This window comes from Pocillopora damicornis, chromosome 14, assembly GCF_964200805.1.
Source record: "Pocillopora damicornis chromosome 14, jaPocDami1.2, whole genome shotgun sequence".
Classification (NCBI taxonomy): domain Eukaryota; kingdom Metazoa; phylum Cnidaria; class Anthozoa; order Scleractinia; family Pocilloporidae; genus Pocillopora; species Pocillopora damicornis.
The window spans coordinates 12,910,001-12,929,423 of NC_142683.1; the positions used below are offsets into that span (position 1 = coordinate 12,910,001).

The 19,423-nt window shown below is 37.7% G+C and overlaps 1 protein-coding gene across 1 annotated transcript; it reads right to left on the reverse strand.

Annotated features, from left to right (window-relative positions):
• Positions 1-3,759: 3,759 nt before the first annotated feature.
• LOC113664425 (uncharacterized) lies at positions 3,760-16,101 on the reverse strand. Its single transcript, XM_089193541.1, has 6 exons — positions 15,831-16,101; positions 8,487-8,591; positions 7,536-7,643; positions 6,697-6,895; positions 6,359-6,444; positions 3,760-5,622 (listed from the first exon to the last, which is right to left on the reverse strand). The coding sequence occupies exons 1-5, from the start codon at positions 15,987-15,989 to the stop codon at positions 6,359-6,361; spliced, it is 657 nt and encodes a 218-aa protein (XP_089049667.1). The 5' UTR covers positions 15,990-16,101; the 3' UTR covers positions 3,760-5,622.
• Between the last annotated feature and the right edge of the window lie 3,322 nt (positions 16,102-19,423).

A 19,423-nucleotide genomic window follows, 5' to 3' on the forward strand; every position in this document is an offset into this window, starting at 1 on the left:
CAATTATGGCGATTTTACAGTGAGTTTATGCACAAAAATAGAATATCAAATTAGCATTCTACATGGAGGTACAGAATCATTCGAGATACTCATAGAAATGCACGATGAACAGGAAACATTCATACAGACTAACCTCTTGACAGGACACTCAAACAGGAGAACAAACGAAAGAATCGAGTCTGTAAATAAATTCAAAATCACAGGTCTCAAAGCAATATTTATCTATCTATATAAAATGAAAGAAGAAAATTCAATTCAAAAGTTTTACCATCGTGTTGGTCTTGCGTTTTTAGGTTCCAGTTTGAATTTTTTTGGGAGGAAAGTGAAGGGTTTTTAGTTCTTTTAACAGCTGTTAACGTTCACAAGTTACACTGTGGTTAAAAAAGTACCACACAGACGAGGCACATTGTGCGGAAAACAAATATTTATTCAGTTGATTCTTGATTCTCATTGGGAATCAGGTATTTTCAGCTGCGTTCAATTGTTGTCATCGACCATACACCGATCGACATAACACGCTTTTAGCCTCCGATGAAAAGGAGAAAGAAAAGACGATCTCCAAACAAGAAAAATCTCTTTTAAGTGAGCTAAAAAACTTAGTGTAAAAGAACTTTTTCATCCACGTAGCTCTGTCCGAAAAAATAAAAAACAAAAGAAAAACAAAAGAAGAAAGTATATCGTTATACATTATTATTTACTGGAATAAAAATTTCAATTATAACGGCACCTCCGAGATGTCATCCATCACTTTTCAACCTTTATAATTGATACTCAAGCTTTTCATTTTCTCACAAAATTTCAAACTGTGTTTCACAAAAAGTCAGGATTCATAATTGAAACGCTTTTGTTCCATAACCAAAGTCAAAACACGGGCGGCCCAAGCTCCAGCTGTGAGATAATCATCTTGCGAAATAGGAGTCATGGCGAAATAATAAGAGTTTGTATGGGAATATTTAAGACCGCTCTTAGGAATTAAAAGATACTGTCAAATTCTCAATATTCCCATACAAATTCCTATAATTTCGCCATGACTCTTATTTCGCAAGATGATCATCTCACAGCTGGAACTTGGGCCGCCTGTGACCGAAATACAATAGAAACAGAATAGCTTAACTCAGAGACTTGCATCTTCAAATGTTTAAATAAATAAAAAGAAAGCAAAGAAAAACTCTATGGGTCGGCGATTATCTCGCAAACTGTAAAATGACTAAAACAATGATTTTATAGCTTTCATAAATTTTGAACAATCATAAAATATTAATGTCAGATGTAATACTCCAGACATTTTCATAGCTTTTAATGAAGTGCGTGCCCACCGGCAATTGATGAGTTGCTACCGCTCTTACATTTTGTGCTCTTACATTTTGTTGCGCTAATAGCACGTAATGCTAAAGGTTATACGTTACAGTTAAGAAAACGCTGACGTAAAGGAGGATTCTCAAAAGGAAAGTTTGACAGGAGAAATTCGTTTTCTATCCAAGTCAAATCTGTATTAAGCGGCACCGTATTAAGTGGTCACTACGTATTAAGCAGTCGTTTTTCAAACGCAGAAAGCAGCCAGAGTACGAAAGAAGTGTAGATTCTCCCCACTTCTTGAGTGCTTTAACCGCTTCCTAGGTGCTTTAAAACAGAACAGAGCACAGTCAAGACTTCTTTATTTGTTCTGTAGTAAGGAATCCACTAAATTCTCAACGCATTCCTTTCAATTTTCAAAACAAAATCTATTTTCAAAGCGAGCAACAGTGGCGGTCAGCGTGCTCTATACTCTTATGAACACGCTACAATAAGCCAATCAGAATACTTGTTAGAATGATTCAAATAATCTGATTGGTTGAACAGGAAACGAAATTATGCCTAGGACTATTTGTATGGTAAGCCCTTGTGTAATCAAGGCTGTTACTTTCCCGCAGTGAACTAAACGTTAGAAAAAAAAAGCCAAAAGTGGTATTGGGCAGTCGTGAATTAAAACATTTTCCCGATTTTCCGTTATTTAGAGAAAGGAGAATTATTGCAAGCCAAATTGCTCCATTTTCTTTTGGCTGTTTGTTACTGAATGTAAAGAATTTCGAGCTACTTCGGTTTCTGGATTTGCTAAACAGGAAAAATATGCAATGAATCGATGTCAAGCAAAGAATTAGAAAGTTATTCTGTATCGGTGTGTTGCAAATTGACAGAAAAAATTTATTCAAAAATTCGATGGGCAGATCTATTTTGAGTTTGATGTAGTTTTCTTTTTTTCACGACCATGTAACCTATTGCTGTAACAATCTCTTGACCATGTGCTGTACGAAAATAGGTCCTCTCTCTTTTGAGTAGCTGCTGTGACAGTTTTACTACAAATTTTGCGGTTTTCCTCCCAAAATGGCAACGAGAACGGAACGAGACTCTAAAAATAGGGAAAGAGCTTCGGAAGGCTCAGCGAAACAATCTTACCGATAAACAAAAAGTTGATGACCTCCTTAACAACGGAGCGCCTCCGAACTTCCGAGATTCCGATGAAACGCGGGTACTGCACATATTGTAAAGATTTTTAATAGTATCTCTTGCTTAGTATTGTCGATCTCTACTTCTTAAGTTGTATGGAACAAAAGCCTCTACTCATCTGCTAAAAAACGAGACTAAAGTGGCTATTTTATGGCGACTGGTCGACAGTTAGTTGTCAGACATGATTGTTTCAAGACAAAATCCATGTCTATGTCTAAGTCTATGTCGAGTCGATTATTAAAAGCGCCAACATCGTGTTGAAACAGTATTACTTCGACACGAAAATTAATCATTGCAATCTTGCAAAATAACAGAAATTAATAGCCTTATTGTATTCAGTTTCCTGCCTGATACTGAATTGCGAATTCGCGTCGAATAGAGAGTATATTTGCTCAATCGAAGTAAAACTCGTATGAAGACAAGGATAGCGTAAATGTGGAGGTATAAATGAGGGTAAAATATGAAAAAATATAATGAATCAGAAACAGTTGAAAACAAAAATGACAGGTGTTCCTGGATGAAATTGAAATACAAACATGAGCACATTTATACCAAATCAACTAAATAATGAATTTTTTCTATAATTATTTCACAATGACTCTGTTATCGATAACGAAATTCTCGCGAATACAATCAACACAGAACAAAAAGCAGACTCAATAATAAATAAGTTAAAGACGTGAGAGAAAGCTGATTGATTATTCAAACTAGCCATTGAAATAAATAGAAAGGGAAGAATCAGTTTGCATATATCACTTTTAAGAATAGAGGTCTCCTACCTCAAAAATATTTCGATAACAAAAAAGAACTGAATGTAATAATCCTCAAGACTTATCTGATGCACTTCCCTTTCATACACACACTCTATCTCAGCAGAATTTTGATAATTGATGGATTAGTGAGATATTAGCGGTGACACTAGCATCGTCTTTTCATTAAAATCGTAATAAAGAAACATAAATATTACCGTCGTAGATCGTTTGCGTCTCTCAGGAGGTGGCATCACACGCACTATAACTATTACCAATGCAAAATTAAGTGTCAAATGTCGCTCATTTACAGGCATCTGAAATTATAAGTTATTTCAACGCTCTTAAAGATACCTATAGCTTCTAGGACCCTGGATGAACCATTAATCTACACGTACATACTAAATTTTTTATTGCAGCTGTTGAATGCCACTGCGGGGTGCGTTAAGGGGATACTGTTAATCATGTTGGAGTGGTGTTGCGATCTTTTACAATAAGTTCGTGGGTGATCAAATCCTACGACAAGACCATTCATCATACTTTAATACCAAACGATAAATAAGATTCACTGCCTCTTAACTTTTAAACTCTCTTTAAATGGAGAGTAAAACATGAGCGTGCATTGATATATACATAAATATGAAATTTCTCTTCGAGTGTTTTACTCCGAGTAGCTTACGAGTGAGCGCAGCGAACGAGTGAGATGTCAAGGTGAACACGAGCATAGAAAATCCATATCTACAAGCAACCATGTATTACTTTTGTTTATCATATAAACATAATAGCCCTATATTTTTTTTCAGAGGGCACGGTAACGAATCCGCTAATCTATTGGTTCTTTACCCGGTCAGTATTTTCCTATCTTTGCCCACGGGCAACGGTAACGCTTTCATGAGTCGCCGAGTACATCCCCTCATTCGTTGCCATTTTTCATAAATATATCTCCTTTTACCGGCTGGGCAGTATTTTTAAGCAAAGTCGTCGGTCACTACCTCAAGCCGATAAATAACTTATTAATCCTCTCTTTTCTCTCTCTCAAGTCATTTTGGTTGACAGAAAAATTTTTGTTTCAGAATGACTTTTTTGTACAAGCAATAGTGTCATTACGTTGGTTGACAGGTGGCCTAAAAGCCGTCTGCAATTAATCGCTCACAAAAAGTACCTAGAAAGTTAAAACGTGAGATATTTGGTTACAGCTGAACTAATCGATGGAACTTTCATTCATTTAATATCTGAATTTTCTCAAACAATTTGTTCGTAGTGAAAAGGCGAGCGAAGTTTTAATTTCAGTTCTACAACAAATATACGCTCTCGGTGAATCTTTTCAAGTCCGTTTAATTTGGACATTTGTACCGTAAATTGCACAACAGAAACTTAGGGATTCAACGAGAAAAGGCCGCATTAAATCCCCTTCTGTCTCGTTGGGGTGTATCATCCGAATTTAGTTTTTGTGTAGGAAAGACCAGATTTTCACACGCCATAGCAAGAAACAAACGAGAAATCTCTCACAACTTCGAAACAAAATATTTGAATTTACTTACAATTACTTTCCTCGCCGATTACTCAATGAACAGAGGTAAATCTTCGTACATGAATTAATCATCGATGAGAGTGAATAATACTTTCTAATAAGTTTTTCATGGGTCTCCCAGCCGGCACATAACATATATTTATTAACGAGAAAAGTCGACTTTATTAACGACTGAAAATAAAACTTTGGACGACTCCGTATAAGAAAAGGTAAAGTGGGTTAGCGTTTAAGCCGCATTCAAACGGTCACGATAGTTGATGATAATTTCAACTTTCATTGACTATCATTTACTATCATGTTTGCGCTCAAACGGTTCGTGGTAGTTGAAAAAATTAAGCAATAACATCGCGTAATTATAAACAAATATGGTGCGCGCTGAGGTCAGCAATTTCGGTGGCATTGAAAATTTTAATGAAGAATTTACCAGTTAAAGATACTGAAACCTACCAACAGATGATGAGAATGAGAACAGATGATGAGAATTTTTTATGTGTGTTGTTACGGCTTTTCTCAGGGCTTATCTCAGTACAACACCATAGTTTATATGATAAATAAAACTATGTTGCTTTATCAATCATATGGAAGGAAATGAGAAAAAATTTCTTCAAAGGCAGCAGCTTCACAATAAGTCGTTTTCTATAAGAATTATTAGTCTGTGGCATTCACAATCTTTAACTTCAGTGAAACCATAAGTTAACCTTGACAGCGAATGGTCGATGCTTGTTTCTAAACCTTTCCACTTGATTAATTGTTGGTTTAACAAAATGTTTGAAGTCCACTGAAGTTGACTGCAATTGAATTTTTACATCAAGCTCCCCTTTAGAAAAATTATAGTGTGGATCCTTTCCAAAGATTTTCCTGTGTAATGTGCAAACAAATTGAAATCTTTAGTGGGAAAAAAAATTAAATTGAAACATTTACGAACAGTTTAGAAAGTAATGTCGGTTGAAGCTATTTTTTAAACTATTAGTGCACCTGCAAGACATAAGGATGAAGGATCCATTTATAGCATAAAATAATTTGTAATTGAGAGAAATTCAGCCAATTTACTGAAGAGTAATTATAAAACTTGATCAAGCCCAAAACTCAATGATATTTTTTAGGCAACTCCGATAATGAATACTATCCGATCCTACGGCCTTCAAGGGAGAGCGGAGGGAGTTAATGATAAACGGCGAGGAAAATGATTCATAAATAATATGTACCTTGAGTTTCACACATAGAAAAGTACCAAATATATCATAGAAGCAAAATATCTGTAAAACTCGCGTCTGAAAACGCGTATTAGCATTTAAAAACGGGAAAAGTAAACTGTAAAGCGGAAGAACTCATCATGTTATGACTTTGAGCTCTTCAAAGCAACCTAAGCCTAGTTCAAATCGAAACGCTACGAGTGTTCCGAGTTGAGGTATGTTACAGCTTAGTGATAAACAGGTTGCTGAGCAAAATTCAAAATGTTGGCGCCGTTTTCGAATTTAAACACAATTGATACTAGTTTTCAAATCGCCATATATGCCATACAATGGATGGAGATTAACGTTGACGGCCATCTAAAGCAGGAAAGTTCTCTCTAGTCAGTAGTGTAACCACTCACTTAGTTCCTATTGTTGTTAGATATTGTATTATGATCTCCCACAACAACAGTCTGTGCTTCTTTGACGTCCACATGTACGGTTGAAGCTATAAAAAATAATAAGAAAAAAACATTAACCAATAAATAGAATGCTTAAACAGTGCATGGCATCATAGTGGCGGTTTCTTTGTCTTAAGGTGAGCGTCTTCATTCTTGGACCACGTTAAAAGGTGCTAGCTATGTCGTTTGTGAGGGTTTGTTATTGATGAAAAGAAAGATCCAATCAAGTTAAGTGAAGTAAACCCGTTCTCAAGTATTCAAATAAGATGACGGAGTCCCATAATTCAACTGAAACTAACCTGGTAGCACATTGATTGTTAAGCTGGATGGGCCATCAACAAAAAGTTGATCAGCAACTTCGTCATTTTTCAAATAACTTGCAATTTTGCTGAGTTCTCTTATCTTAGAGGTTTCACTTTTCGTAAGCATTGCGCCAGCGTCTTCAGGTCGTTCTTCTCTCAATCTCCTCTCAACAATATCGAGTGCTGTTTCCTTCCCCTTGAGGAATGAGGACCCAATCAGGAAGAGACAAAAAGGCATGGTCAGAAATTGAAACATCTAAATCGTCCAGGGGAATGAGCTTATCCCAGCTTTCTTAGCATGGTTTCACAAAAAGTCTGCTAGTACTTACTTATTTATACGTGATCGAAACCTGCATGGCTGCCACAGTTTACGAACACTAAGGAACCCGTCGTCTTTACTTATCACCGCGGCGAAGTCACCCGATTTTGGTTGTGTCGTGTGCGTAATAACATTTACCTGAACCCCTAGTCTTCCCCTTACCCCTTACCCGGTTGGCAGTCATTTTTCTTCGCTTCCCCCTCCCCCCCCCCTCCCTTGCTGGCGATAAAAAAAATGTCTGATCCCTTATCTGTTTATCCCATAATGCCCCTGTGCCGGTGTAAAAGAAGCAAGTTACACTAATTCAGGATCATCACAAATTACATTTTTGGGGTTTTACGAATGTATTTATGCTTATTAGCTTCCTACAAGCAAAGAGCAATGTATTTTAGGCAGCACTGAGTTGGTCTGATTTTTTCCATTGAATTGTGTAAAACTATGGTTTTGTAAAACTTTGGAAGAAATCCCTGGTCACCTCCAAAACACGCATTAAGCTAACGCTTTACAGTATCCTCACATGGCTTGTCTTGGTGCGGTCAGCTGGACTACGCGGATTGTTTAAAAATTTCTCCACAGCCTCCGAGTATCCTTTTTCAACTGCCAAGTGAAGGGGCGTAAAACCAAACTAAGATGTTAAGAGAAAAATACATTTGTTGGTATGAGGTAACATAGGATAAGCGACGAAGAAGATATGATGAAGCTAGACAGGAGAGAGACGAGCAAGTATGATGCATGTACATCTGCCAACTCAAGTATATGCCTTCGAACTTAGTGAAAACACCGATCTCACGCGCCAGCTCACGCCTGTCCAACAATTTTTTACGCCTGGCCTATCACAGCCTTGACTGACACAAGCTATACGAACAAAAATTATAATAATGTACAGTGAAATAGACTAGAGTCAGAGGACCAAAGTCCGTGCAATTGTCCGTAAATACATGTCTCTGGATGTAATCGAGTTCTCTACGCAAACGCTTGCGCTTTGAGGACAGAATTTTTCACGCCTCTAATTCAAAAGAGGATTATAAATTGTCTATTAAAGGCAGAATGATTAGGGAAAAATGCAAGGGAGAGGGCAGAAAGATACAAGATAGGGCGTGGGGACGATAGAATGGAAAAAGTTTAGTAAAACCCAAACTGCCGTATTTGGTGCCATGGTGAAGCTCGAGAGTGAGTTTACATTTCAATGGAGTGAGAGATGGTCAAGTAGTGCTGGGGGGATGAACGAGGCTGAATAGAAGGAAGAGGGAAGGAAGGATTGAAGTAATTAGGCAAACTTATGGTGGATTACTATGAAGTAAGGAATATTTGAAAGAAAGAAGACAATTATGGGCAATACAACAGGAAATAAGATGCAGCCTGAAAAGGATAGATAAAAAATGATTTACAGAAATGATAGAACTTAGAAAGGAGTGTCGAGGACTGATAATGCTTCGAAAATAATGCATAGAAAATATCATTAACATACAGAATCACCCAGGTTGGTTTTAGCTCCATGTTCTAACAGCATGTTGACGAGCTCCATATCACCCTCTCTTTCAGTTACAACAAGATGAAGAGGAGTCCATTTTGTCTGCAATGTTTTACAAAATTATATCATTACACGTTCTAACACCATGTTGACAAGCTCACACTTACTTTCACTTACAACAAGATGAAGGGGACTCCAGTTTGTCAGCAAAGTTTTACAGAAAAGAAAAATTGAACATTATTCTTCCCTCACCATAATCACTAAGGCCACAAACTTTTACAGATAATTTAACCCTTTAACCCCTAAGAGTGACTAGCATCTATTTTCTCCTTACAATATCACCCCTGAATCACACATTAATGTCATGATAATAGAGGAAATGATCACTAACAAAAGAAACTCTTGATTGTTAGACAAATTCTCCTTGTCTATGGACTATATTCTCCTTGTCTAGGACCTTCTCTCCACGTGCATGAGTATAGTTTATGCCTGTAATTCTAATCGATATATAAATATATATATATATATATATATATATATATATATATATATATATATATATAGATGAATGTGGGGGTAGAGTCTACTCTGGCATAAAGCGCTATAATAAGTTAAAGAATTAAAGAGGACGCATCGATTCTCTACATATATGTATGGAGAATTTAGAGAATATAAATACTAATTAATACTAATGTAATTAAAAAATATTTTAAGAAGCTGTCTCCGTTATTTCCACCTGGTCAATTTTGCGTCAAAAATAATTTTGCCTGAAACTCTGTTAACAGAAAGACTTTACCTAGGAAAGAACTAAATTAGATTTGGTTTGATTCGAAACAATTTTCTGACTGCATTAGGGGCCATAATTATTTCCCAGTCCGTAAGGACCGTAGCAACGTCTCGAAAAAAAAAATAGGCGTATTTTGTAACATTGTAAAATATTTGATTCGCATAGTTAAGCCACAGAATTTATATCAGATTGCTTATAAACCTTTCTAGTTTGCCAAGAAAGTTAGAATTTGCCCTCTCAACATATTTGAAAAGGCGAATTTTAGCATATTCTGACCACTAGAAATCGCCATCGGCCGATGGCCGTAAATAACCTCGATTTAGACGCTAAGTTTTGGGATTTGGGACCTGGTTGACGATTCTATCCTACACAGCCGTTAAGTTTAGACATTTATAGGCAAAACTATGCAAAAACCCCTGTACGTTTTCGATTTTTCAAAAGTTATGACCGTTTGAATCAGCACATGTACGAGCATTCGCGATTTTTTCGCCTGCACCAAAATCGAACCACTGGAGCAGATTTTGTCATAAATACAGCTTACCCGCTTTGCAGCCCGGCTTCATGGCTCACTTCAGAATTTTTCTTATAACCAAATTGGTGAAATCCATGATAATTAATAAATCAATTTCAAATATCCTGAGCTTGCTTCTCTCGGTTCCGCGTCGATTGTGTCCACAGAACAGCAACCTGTCAATAGCCGGAGAAATCATGGGTTTATGTGAAATTTCAGATATTCCTCGCTTCCCAAACTGGTGAACTTTATGATAACTCCAGCAAATACCTCCAAAATTCAGCGGTCGGCATCTGTCGATACTCTTCTTTGACTCGTTGTTGCGAACTAAACTCGAAAACTAAAGCCATGTTTCGCGCTCAATGTCCCGTTGAAACTTTGGATTGCAGCTGCATTCTCTTCAAGAATCAGTCATAGAACTCCACTTGTAAGTCTATGTGTCGAAGTTTGGCGTTTTGGAATTTAAAGCTGAACGATTGCACTATCGCGCATAACAGAGGTCCGCATTAATAATTGCGGGTGAACCCGCTGACCCTTTATTATTTTTGGAGGGCCTGCAAGTGTAGTATAGCATGCAAGTGCTTTTTCGAAATCAGAGAGGCTTCAGTCTGTAGCGAGTCTTCAGCGAAGTTGTTAAAGCTTTCATTGGACAGAGGATACGCATTGACGAAACACCCAGTGAAGGGAACAACAGCTGCAGTAAGCATAGTAGACGAATCAAAGAACACTCTCTGTATAAATAAGATTGAGCATTTCAGTAGCTTCCACAACTTTGAATATGGAGATATCGGTCTGAGAGTTTGGAAATGTTATGGCATCGGTAAAGGGAAGTACATTCCATATGACGTAATTAATATCAAGCACCCAAGGTCAAACGTTCCTTCAAACCATAGAATCTCAAGGGTTTTATGATCCTCCTGAAAAGCGTGTGGTCAAGCGTCGTCCAAAGAGCAGCAAGGAAACAGAGAGTACAACGCCATTGTTTGAATGCTCTGTGTTTGGATGTGTTGAAGTGTTCGAAACCTTTTCGCAGCTGGAGCTGCACCTGGACGTTGGAAAGCATACAGTCAGCAGGTTAAGCCAGTATGATGCAATCAAAAGGGACTGGGCCCTTAAGTTCTCGTCGATAGATACCGCTGGTATCGAGTGTTCGAGCCGTTCGTTAGATTCTAGTACACCACTCACTTCTCCCGTGGATACTTCGCCCCACTCGCTTCTACGAACGAGATGGGCCGTAAGCAAACCAAGAGGCAGCGTTAGATTTTCAGAGAAGGTAAAAGAATACCTAGCGGCACGGTTTACACTTGGAGAAAGAACTGGGCGAAAGGCAGACCCCGCCCAAGTTGCAGTGGACATGCGAAATGCGAAAAATGAATCAAATGCACGTTTGTTCACTAGAGAATAGTGGCTGACAAAGAGCCAAGTTCAGAGCTTTTTCTCCCGACTAGCAGCAATGCGGCGAAAAGATCAGGGTACGATCGGGATATCACTGGATGAGGAAGAAGATATTCAATGCGTCCAGGAAAATTCCGAGAGACAAGATCTGGTAGACAAAGTTAACAAAGAGATCAAATTCTCACATCCAATCTGCTACGATACGTAGGACTTCTGTGAACGTTACCACAATAACACACTTCAGAAATTCAATGTCGTTTTGTTGAGAGCCATCTGTAGTCATTTTGAGATCCCTGTAAAATTGAGAGACAAAAAACAGATTCTCATAGACAAACTGTCGGACGTGATTATTGATTGTCAGTGTGTTTCTCAATAGACTTATGTCTTATACGGTGGCTGAAAATGTAGAATATGCTCTACAGATACAAACTACCTTTACTTCCGATATCAAGTTCTGACGGCGTTGTCATAGTGTAATATATTATAATATCTAGTAGTCAGTGAAATGTTTTGATGAAATCGATTGAAAATTTACCAAAAGCAACACTTATAACATCTGTTCATACGAAGCATGTGTAACACGTTAGTAGCCGATTTCTCCGGCTATCGACAGGTTGCTGTTCTGTGGACACAATCGACGCGGAACCGAGAGAAGCAAGCTCAGGATATTTGAAATTGATTTATTAATTATATGATATCAAACTCCAGGTAAAAGCATTTATTCTTTTCATCCAAAATTTTTCTGCCCAAATATTACATTGGGAAACAAAACAAAACCATATGGCACAACGTACGGCACAAGCTATCAGCGGTCTTCTCTTTTGTGCGGACCTTTCTGAGAACAGTATAACATCGAACTGGATCCAAATTTAAGCGATTATTTCTTCACTTCAGAAGCCTAAAACCTTCATTTCTCCATCGGCTTCCAGACATGGAGAGTTTATATTCTGATTTTGGAAAAAATTCAGCTCTGCAGCGATGTTAAATGGGTGATTCACCGCGAAATGTGGCCAATTCCGACATTTGTTTTGATACCACGAATCACGATGGATGCCGCCTACTTTTCGAAGGCAATACCTAGCTATTTGTTGAAGTTATCATGGATTTCACCAATTTGGTTATTAGAAAAATTCTAAAGTGAGCCATGAAGCCGGGCTGCAAAGCAGGTAAGCTGTATTTATGACAAAATCTGCTCGAGTGGTTCGATTTTGGTGTAGGCGAAAAAATCGCGAATGCTCGTACATGTGCTGATTCAAACGGTCATAACTTTTGAAAAATCGAAAACTTACAGGGGTTTTTGCATACTTTTGCCTATAAATGTCTAAACTTAACGGCTATGTAGGATAGAATCGTCAACCAGGTCCCAAATCCCAAAACTTAGCGTCTAAATCAAGGTTATTTACGGCCATCGGCCGATGGCGATTTCTAGTGGTCAGAATAAGCTAAAATTCGCCTTTTCAAATATGTTGAGAGGGCAAATTCTAACTTTCTTGGCAAACTAGAAAGATTTATAAGCAATCTGATATAAATTCTGTGGCTTAACTATGCGAATCAAATATTTTACAATGTTACAAAATATGCCTATTTTTCAATTTTCGAGACGTTGCTACAGTCCCTACGAAATGGGAAAAAATTATGGCCCCTGATGCAGTCAGAAAATTATTTCGAATCAAACCAAATCTAATTTAGCTCTTTCCTAGGTAAAGTCTTTCTGTTAACAGAGTTTTAGGCAACATTATTTTCGACGCAAAATTGACCGGGTGGAAATAAGAGAGACAGCCTCTTAATTCCTTATCAGACCAACCAGATAAGTATAATCAAGTACTTCCTAGATAAAAAAAAATATGAGTATTATGAAAAATATTTACTCATTTGGATATATATATGTTATTTGCCGGCTGGGAGGTCCGTATGGTGAAAAACTGTGACCGAGGTCTTGAAAATACTGCCCGAGGCCGTAGGCCGAGGGCAGCATTTTCAAGACCGAGGTCACAGTTTTTCACCATACGGACCGACCTTTAGCCGGTAAATAACATATTTATTGTTTTTTAAACTTGACGAAATTCTTTCCGAAAGAACCCGAATGATTTAGGGCAGTAAATACGGCAAGATCTTCCATAAACTGAACAATTTTTGAGTGAGTAAATGGTAGTTAAAATAGCGGTGATGCAAATTAAAGAGAGATGCCTCAGCGAAACATTTTCATTTCCGTAACGATAAAGATGATTTAAAAGGCTTCCAAAGAAACTTTGAAACATTATTTTTACAAGTATCTGCCACAATCTGACACCTGTCAATTAGAGAGCGCGCAAGAAAAAAAAAGCGTAGGAACATTTGAAAAACATCAGAACTAGTTTGGCAAGGGCTGTCACGACAATGTCTTCTTCAAAATCAGTCAGTGATCTAACGGAAAGTATTATTCACTCTCAGCGACCATTCATTCATGTACGAAGATTTACCTCTGTTCATTAAGTAAACGGCGAGGAAAGTAATTGTGAGTAAATTCAATTTTTTTTTATTTTGAAGTTGTGAGAGTTTGCTCGTTTGTTTGCTGCAATGGCGTGTGTGACTCTGGTATTTCCTTCACAAAAATAAATTCGAACGGCACACTCCAACGAGACACAAGGGAATTTAATGCGGCCTTTACTCAAAAAATTCCTTCAATTTCTGTTGTGCAATTTACGGTACAAATGTCTAAATTGAACGGAATTGGAAAGACTCACCGGGAGCGTATATTTGTTGTAGAACTTAAATTAAAACTTCGCTCGCTCTTCCACTATGAACAAATTGCTCGTGAAAATTCAGATATTAAATGAATGAAAGTTCCATCGTTCAGTTTAACTGTAACCAAATACTTCACGTTTTAACTTTCTATGTACTTTTTGTGAACGATTAAAATTAATTGCAGACGGTTTTTAGGCCGCTTGTCAACCAACGTAATGACACTATTGTTTATTCAAATTCATTCTGAAACCAATATTTTTCTGTCAACCAAAGTGATTTGATAGAGAGAAAAGAGAGGATTCATAAGTTATTTATCGGCTTGAGGTAGTGACCGATGTGTTTGCTTAAAAATACTGCCCAGCGGGCAAAACGAGGTATATTTATGAAAAAATGACAACGAAATTTGGAATGTACTCGGCGACTCAAGAAAGCGTTACTGTGGCCCGTGGGCAGAGACAGGAAAATACTGACCGGGTAAAGAACCAATCAGATTGCAGGATTCGTTACCGTGCCCTCTAAAAAAACAATAAATATATATATACATAAGTTAAAGACTTTAAGAGGACGCATCAATTCTCCGTGACTCTGAGTTTCGCGCCTAAGCGCTCGTCAGACAGAAATTTATTCAATGAAGAACATTATATACAAATTAGATAAGTAGCTAATTAATTCACTAGTGTGATGATCCAATCTGCGTGTGAAATAATGATTCTATAGAGCTAATGCAGAGAATCGATGCGTCCTCTTTAATTCTTTAACCTATGTATACTCAGCTCTGCTACCACAGCATTGAGCACTTTATGCCAAGGTAGGCTCTACCCCCACATTCATAAATTTATATATATATATATCGGTTAGAATTACAGGCATAAACTATACTCTTCCACGTGGAGAGAAGGTCCTAAAGTCTGCATGTTCGGTCTATATCATCATAAATTTCCATACACAATATTGACAAAGTAATCTTGAAATTCGAGGGCGCAGTTCTAAAATTCAAAATGTAAAGCTGAGCTAGGACAAAATAACTTGAAAAAATATCGGCAATTGACGAGCCGGAAATCAAACTGGAGCTTGTTTTGATCAGAGAAGTGTTTGGAGAAACAGTAAACAGTTGCAATTCACGTCGCTTAAAACGAATGACTGAAATCGACCATGAAATAAATAATGTTATTTTAGATCCTGATACTTTTTTTTTTTTTTAACCCCAAACTAGATGTAATTCGAATAACTATAGAGATTGAACTACGCAAGTAAGCTTACAATAGCAACTGGCCATCGTAAAATCGAAAATTAAAATACGGGAATTTTTCCAGAAACTGAAATGTGAGCTTGGCGACTTCAAAGTCGAAAATAAATATATTTACGTATGATGTAACAATTTGCAAGTCAGATTTTCTTCTGAATTCAAAACCTAGCAAAATACAAAGTAAAAAGCCGAACTAAACGTCTCTAACGTATGTATGAGAATTTGCACTGTGTTATTTTTAGTGTAATACTGGTTTTTCAACTAATTAAGGGGTTGAGGAACGATGCGAAATTGCTCATAACAAACTCACAACTACAAAGTCCGTTGACTAAAATTAGGAGTGTGTTTACAGCGAAAGAATTGCCGAATTTTTGTCAATTTCGCATGTCTCATCTTCTCATATGTCAAGCTTTGGTAATGTCGGAATTTTTGTAAGGTTGAAAAGCAGCGGAACAAATTGTACAGTAGAATCAAAATGATTTTGAAGACTCAGATGGATTTTGTCTTGAAACAATCATGTCTGACAACTGAATGTCGACCAGTCGCCATTAAATAGCCACTTTAGTCGCGGTTTAAACAGGGGAGTAGAGGTTTTTGTTACATACAACTTAAAAAGTAAAAATCTAAAATACTGAACAATAGATACTATTAAGAATCTTTACAATATGTGCAGTTTACCTCCGTTTTATCGGGATCTCGGAAGTTCGGAGGCGCCCCGTTGCTGAGGAGCTCGTTAACTTTTTCTTTGTCGATAGGATTATTTCGCAGAGCCTTCCAAAGCTCTTTTCCTTTGCGAAACATATCTTTGGAATCTCCTGCTTCCGTTCTCGTTGCCATTTTGAGAGGAAAATCGCGAAAATTTTCAGTAAACCCGTCACAACAGCTACTCAAAAGAGAGAGGATCTATTTTCGTTCAGCGCGTGGTCGAGAGACTGTGTCAACAATTGGTCACATGGTCGTGAAAAAAAAAAAAAATTAAAAAAAACATCAAACTCAAAATAGATCTATTGAATAAAATTTTTCCGTTAATTTGCAACACGCAGATTGCGAATAAAAATTCTTTGTCTGACATCGATTAATTGCCTATTTTTCCTGTTTAGCTACTCCGGAAATATCTCGAAATTATTTACATTTAGTAAGAAACAGCTACAAGAAAATGAAGCAATTCAGCTTACAATAATGATCCTTTCTCTAGATAACAGAAAATCGTGAAAATGCTTTAATTCCCGACTGCCGAACACCCCTCCTAAATTTTCAGTTCAGCGAAACACTACTTGTTACAATGTAGTTGCAACTTCCTGCAGGACTGTCGTGACTTTTTTGTCGAGCAGCGACAAGCGCGAGGTGAACGCGAGGAGCCAGTCACGCACTTCCTGTTTTTATTTTGAATATTTGGAATTGCACAATTTCATTTCCTTGCCCTTGAAACTTGAAACTCCTCAAAGGAGACTATGCATCCGCAGGAATGAAAGCTCGACACAAATAAAATGGAAAAACTCAATACACGCATTGATTTGTAATAACATACGATCAGAACTAAATTACTGTAAGCCACTGTGGTCGTTAGGAATGATGCCGTTAATGAGGGCTTCTATAAGCCTATCCGACTACTAATTTGTAAACGCTTAAAGACGTCTTCTCAGACATACATATCCCTCGCAGTATCCGAATTCCAGCGTCCATGAAGTTTAAGTAACCTTTCTAATAGATTAGGATTGTTACTAACAGCAGAGGTAGCGCCTCCGGATCATAAACTATGGAGGCCATACATTTTATGATCTAAACCCAGTTATTTAGGACAATCCTCATAGATTTCCCTACACCTGCTGTACGATAACTTCCCTCCATACAACTTGTACTCATTAGTAGATTTAAACAGTGCAACGGAGCTAAGGAGATTAATATCTTCCATTAAAATATACCTTTCTAAAAGTGCCACAGGACAATAATTGTCACTTAGCCTCTTGACATAAACATAATTCCCTCCCCGTAAATGTCATTCTTCGCCCTAGAAACAAACACCCTCAAGCATAAAGTAGGTAATAGATGACATGCACGTTAAACCTCCTGTTCTCGTTTCAAATTGACTGTCATAAAGGCTGTCGGACAGTGCATACAAAAACCGTTCCACCTTCAACTCAGGCCAGCGCTTCCTTTCGTTGTATATGTTGTGGTTTAATTTTATCCTTGGTTCAAATTTCATTTTCCTTAGTTTCAAACTTATTATCATACGTTACAATACCCAAAAACAAAAGAAAATAAAATTTGAACCAAGAATAAAATTAAACCACAACATATACACTCAAAGACGAGCGTCTCATGTCTCTTTTCCCTGCTTAATAAGTAAATAATCAGCTAAGCAGTACTGATGAAATTACCTAAAAGCACGAGAGGGAGAAGAGAATTTCATACGAACAGCCTTGACTAGTGAATATGCCACTACACAAAAACTAGTTGGAGATCCGTCCATGATCTAATGCATCCTTAGTGTTGAACCTCTTATAATCCTCTGTGGAACTGGCAAATTTCTTGAAGATAATTGGCCAAAAAAATGACGATGGCCAGAAGGGTACAACAATAGTGGCTGTCGCCTTGGTAACAAAAAGATTGTGAATCGCTCTTGAAATTAAGCTTACAGTGGAAACAACAAGGCAATTTTCGCCAACCAGATTTTGAACGAAATAAATCCACCCCTCTGCAGCCTGGATTCCAGAATCTAGAGACAAGTTTGCTGATCTTCCTATTATTAAAACTAGCAAAGCAATCTACGATGTGAACCCCTCAGCGGGTATCTAGAGACGCGAAGCAAGCGGCTGAAATTTGCCAATCGTCTACATCAATAATGCGACTAATATAATCCGCTCTGTCAATTTCAGAACGAGGAATCCACTTGACTTCCAACGCAATGTTATAATCGACACAAAACTAAAAAATCTCCACGGCGATTAGGTGCAAATCGCTCCTCATGCTTCCCACTTCCACAATTTTATAAGCATTCTGATTATTAAAAATCCACTCCACGTAAGAACCTTTAAGGAGAGGCAAAAACTACTACAGGGCGAACGAAATAGCTGACAGCTCCCTCCACGTGGAACCACAATCATCTGCATCCCATAACATGACATACTTTTTCACCGTTGACATCTAAGTGAGCACCACACCCCGCGGCGCTAGCATCGGAATAAACTACGTAATTAGATGTTTTAGACGGACAATCCACTAGTGACTTCAAGTTTAATCGTGTCAAACTCTCTATCCAAAACTTTAGTACCTTAACATAGTTTTGATCCAGACGAAACTTAGAGTCCCAGTCCTGAGAGGACGCAACCGATATAGAACAGTACCTAGTCATAATTCGGGAAATGTTGCCAAAAACTGCCCCAGTGGAAATAATTTTATCCACGAGGGAAGTTAATTCCAGTGCCGAGACGAGATTACTTTTTAAAGGAGGATCCTATCAACAGATTCCGCGATGCTTAATTCCCGTCTGTTCGAAATACGAACGAGTATCTATATTATCCATAAATTTTACATCATCAATTTATACAATTTTACATATACTATCCAATATTGGCCCCATTAACTCTCCAGTATTTCTTCAATGTTTTGAAACATTTAGTGGAAATATAGAGGGCAGAGGATAAACCAAACGTTAGGACGGTAAACACAAAATACCTAAATGATAAAGCACCCGGGAATTTCCATACAAATCCCAAGAACGCCTGATGGTCCGGGTGAATGCCTACATGGTGGTAGCCACTCTTAAGGTCGAACCAGATCATGTAAGTCCCCTTTCGAAAGTAAGGTAATGCAACCCTGAATAGACAAACTCAAAGGGCTTATGACGTACCGGGGACTAGTGACTTCTACTACCCTACCCAAGTGTAAGAGCTCCAAAACTGATTCTACTACAAATTATGAGTGGTTTAAGGCTGACTTATTGTTTGTAGAGACATTCGAGGGCATTGCTTGCTCGAATGGCAACTGAATGGTAACCCTCGCTAAACACTGATAATATAAACTTAGGGGCACCCATACTTCGCCAGAATTCTACATGCCTTCTAAAGGCCTATTTACACGGTACGACTTTGTCGCATGCGACAAGCTTACGACAGGCCTACGACACGAATTGTATCGTGTAAATCAAACCTACCACTCGCTTACGACTGTCGTGCACGTCACGAAAAATGTCGTAGGATTTTAAAACATGTTTTAAAACGCTGCGACAATCGTAGCCGAAATTGATGTAAAATGACGTATTTTGTGACAAA

Excerpts from the sequence above, each read along its gene's own strand:
- LOC113664425 (XM_089193541.1), bottom strand. The coding sequence starts at position 15,989 with ATGGCAACGAGAACGGAAGCAGGAGATTCCAAAGATATGTTTCGCAAA. Across the intron at positions 8,592-15,830 it reads GAGATCCCGATAAAACGGAG|ACAAAATGGACTCCTCTTCA; the intron begins GTAAACTGCACA and ends AAAACATTGCAG. Across the intron at positions 7,644-8,486 it reads AAACCAACCTGGGTGATTCT|TTTGGTTTTACGCCCCTTCA; the intron begins GTATGTTAATGA and ends TTAACATCTTAG.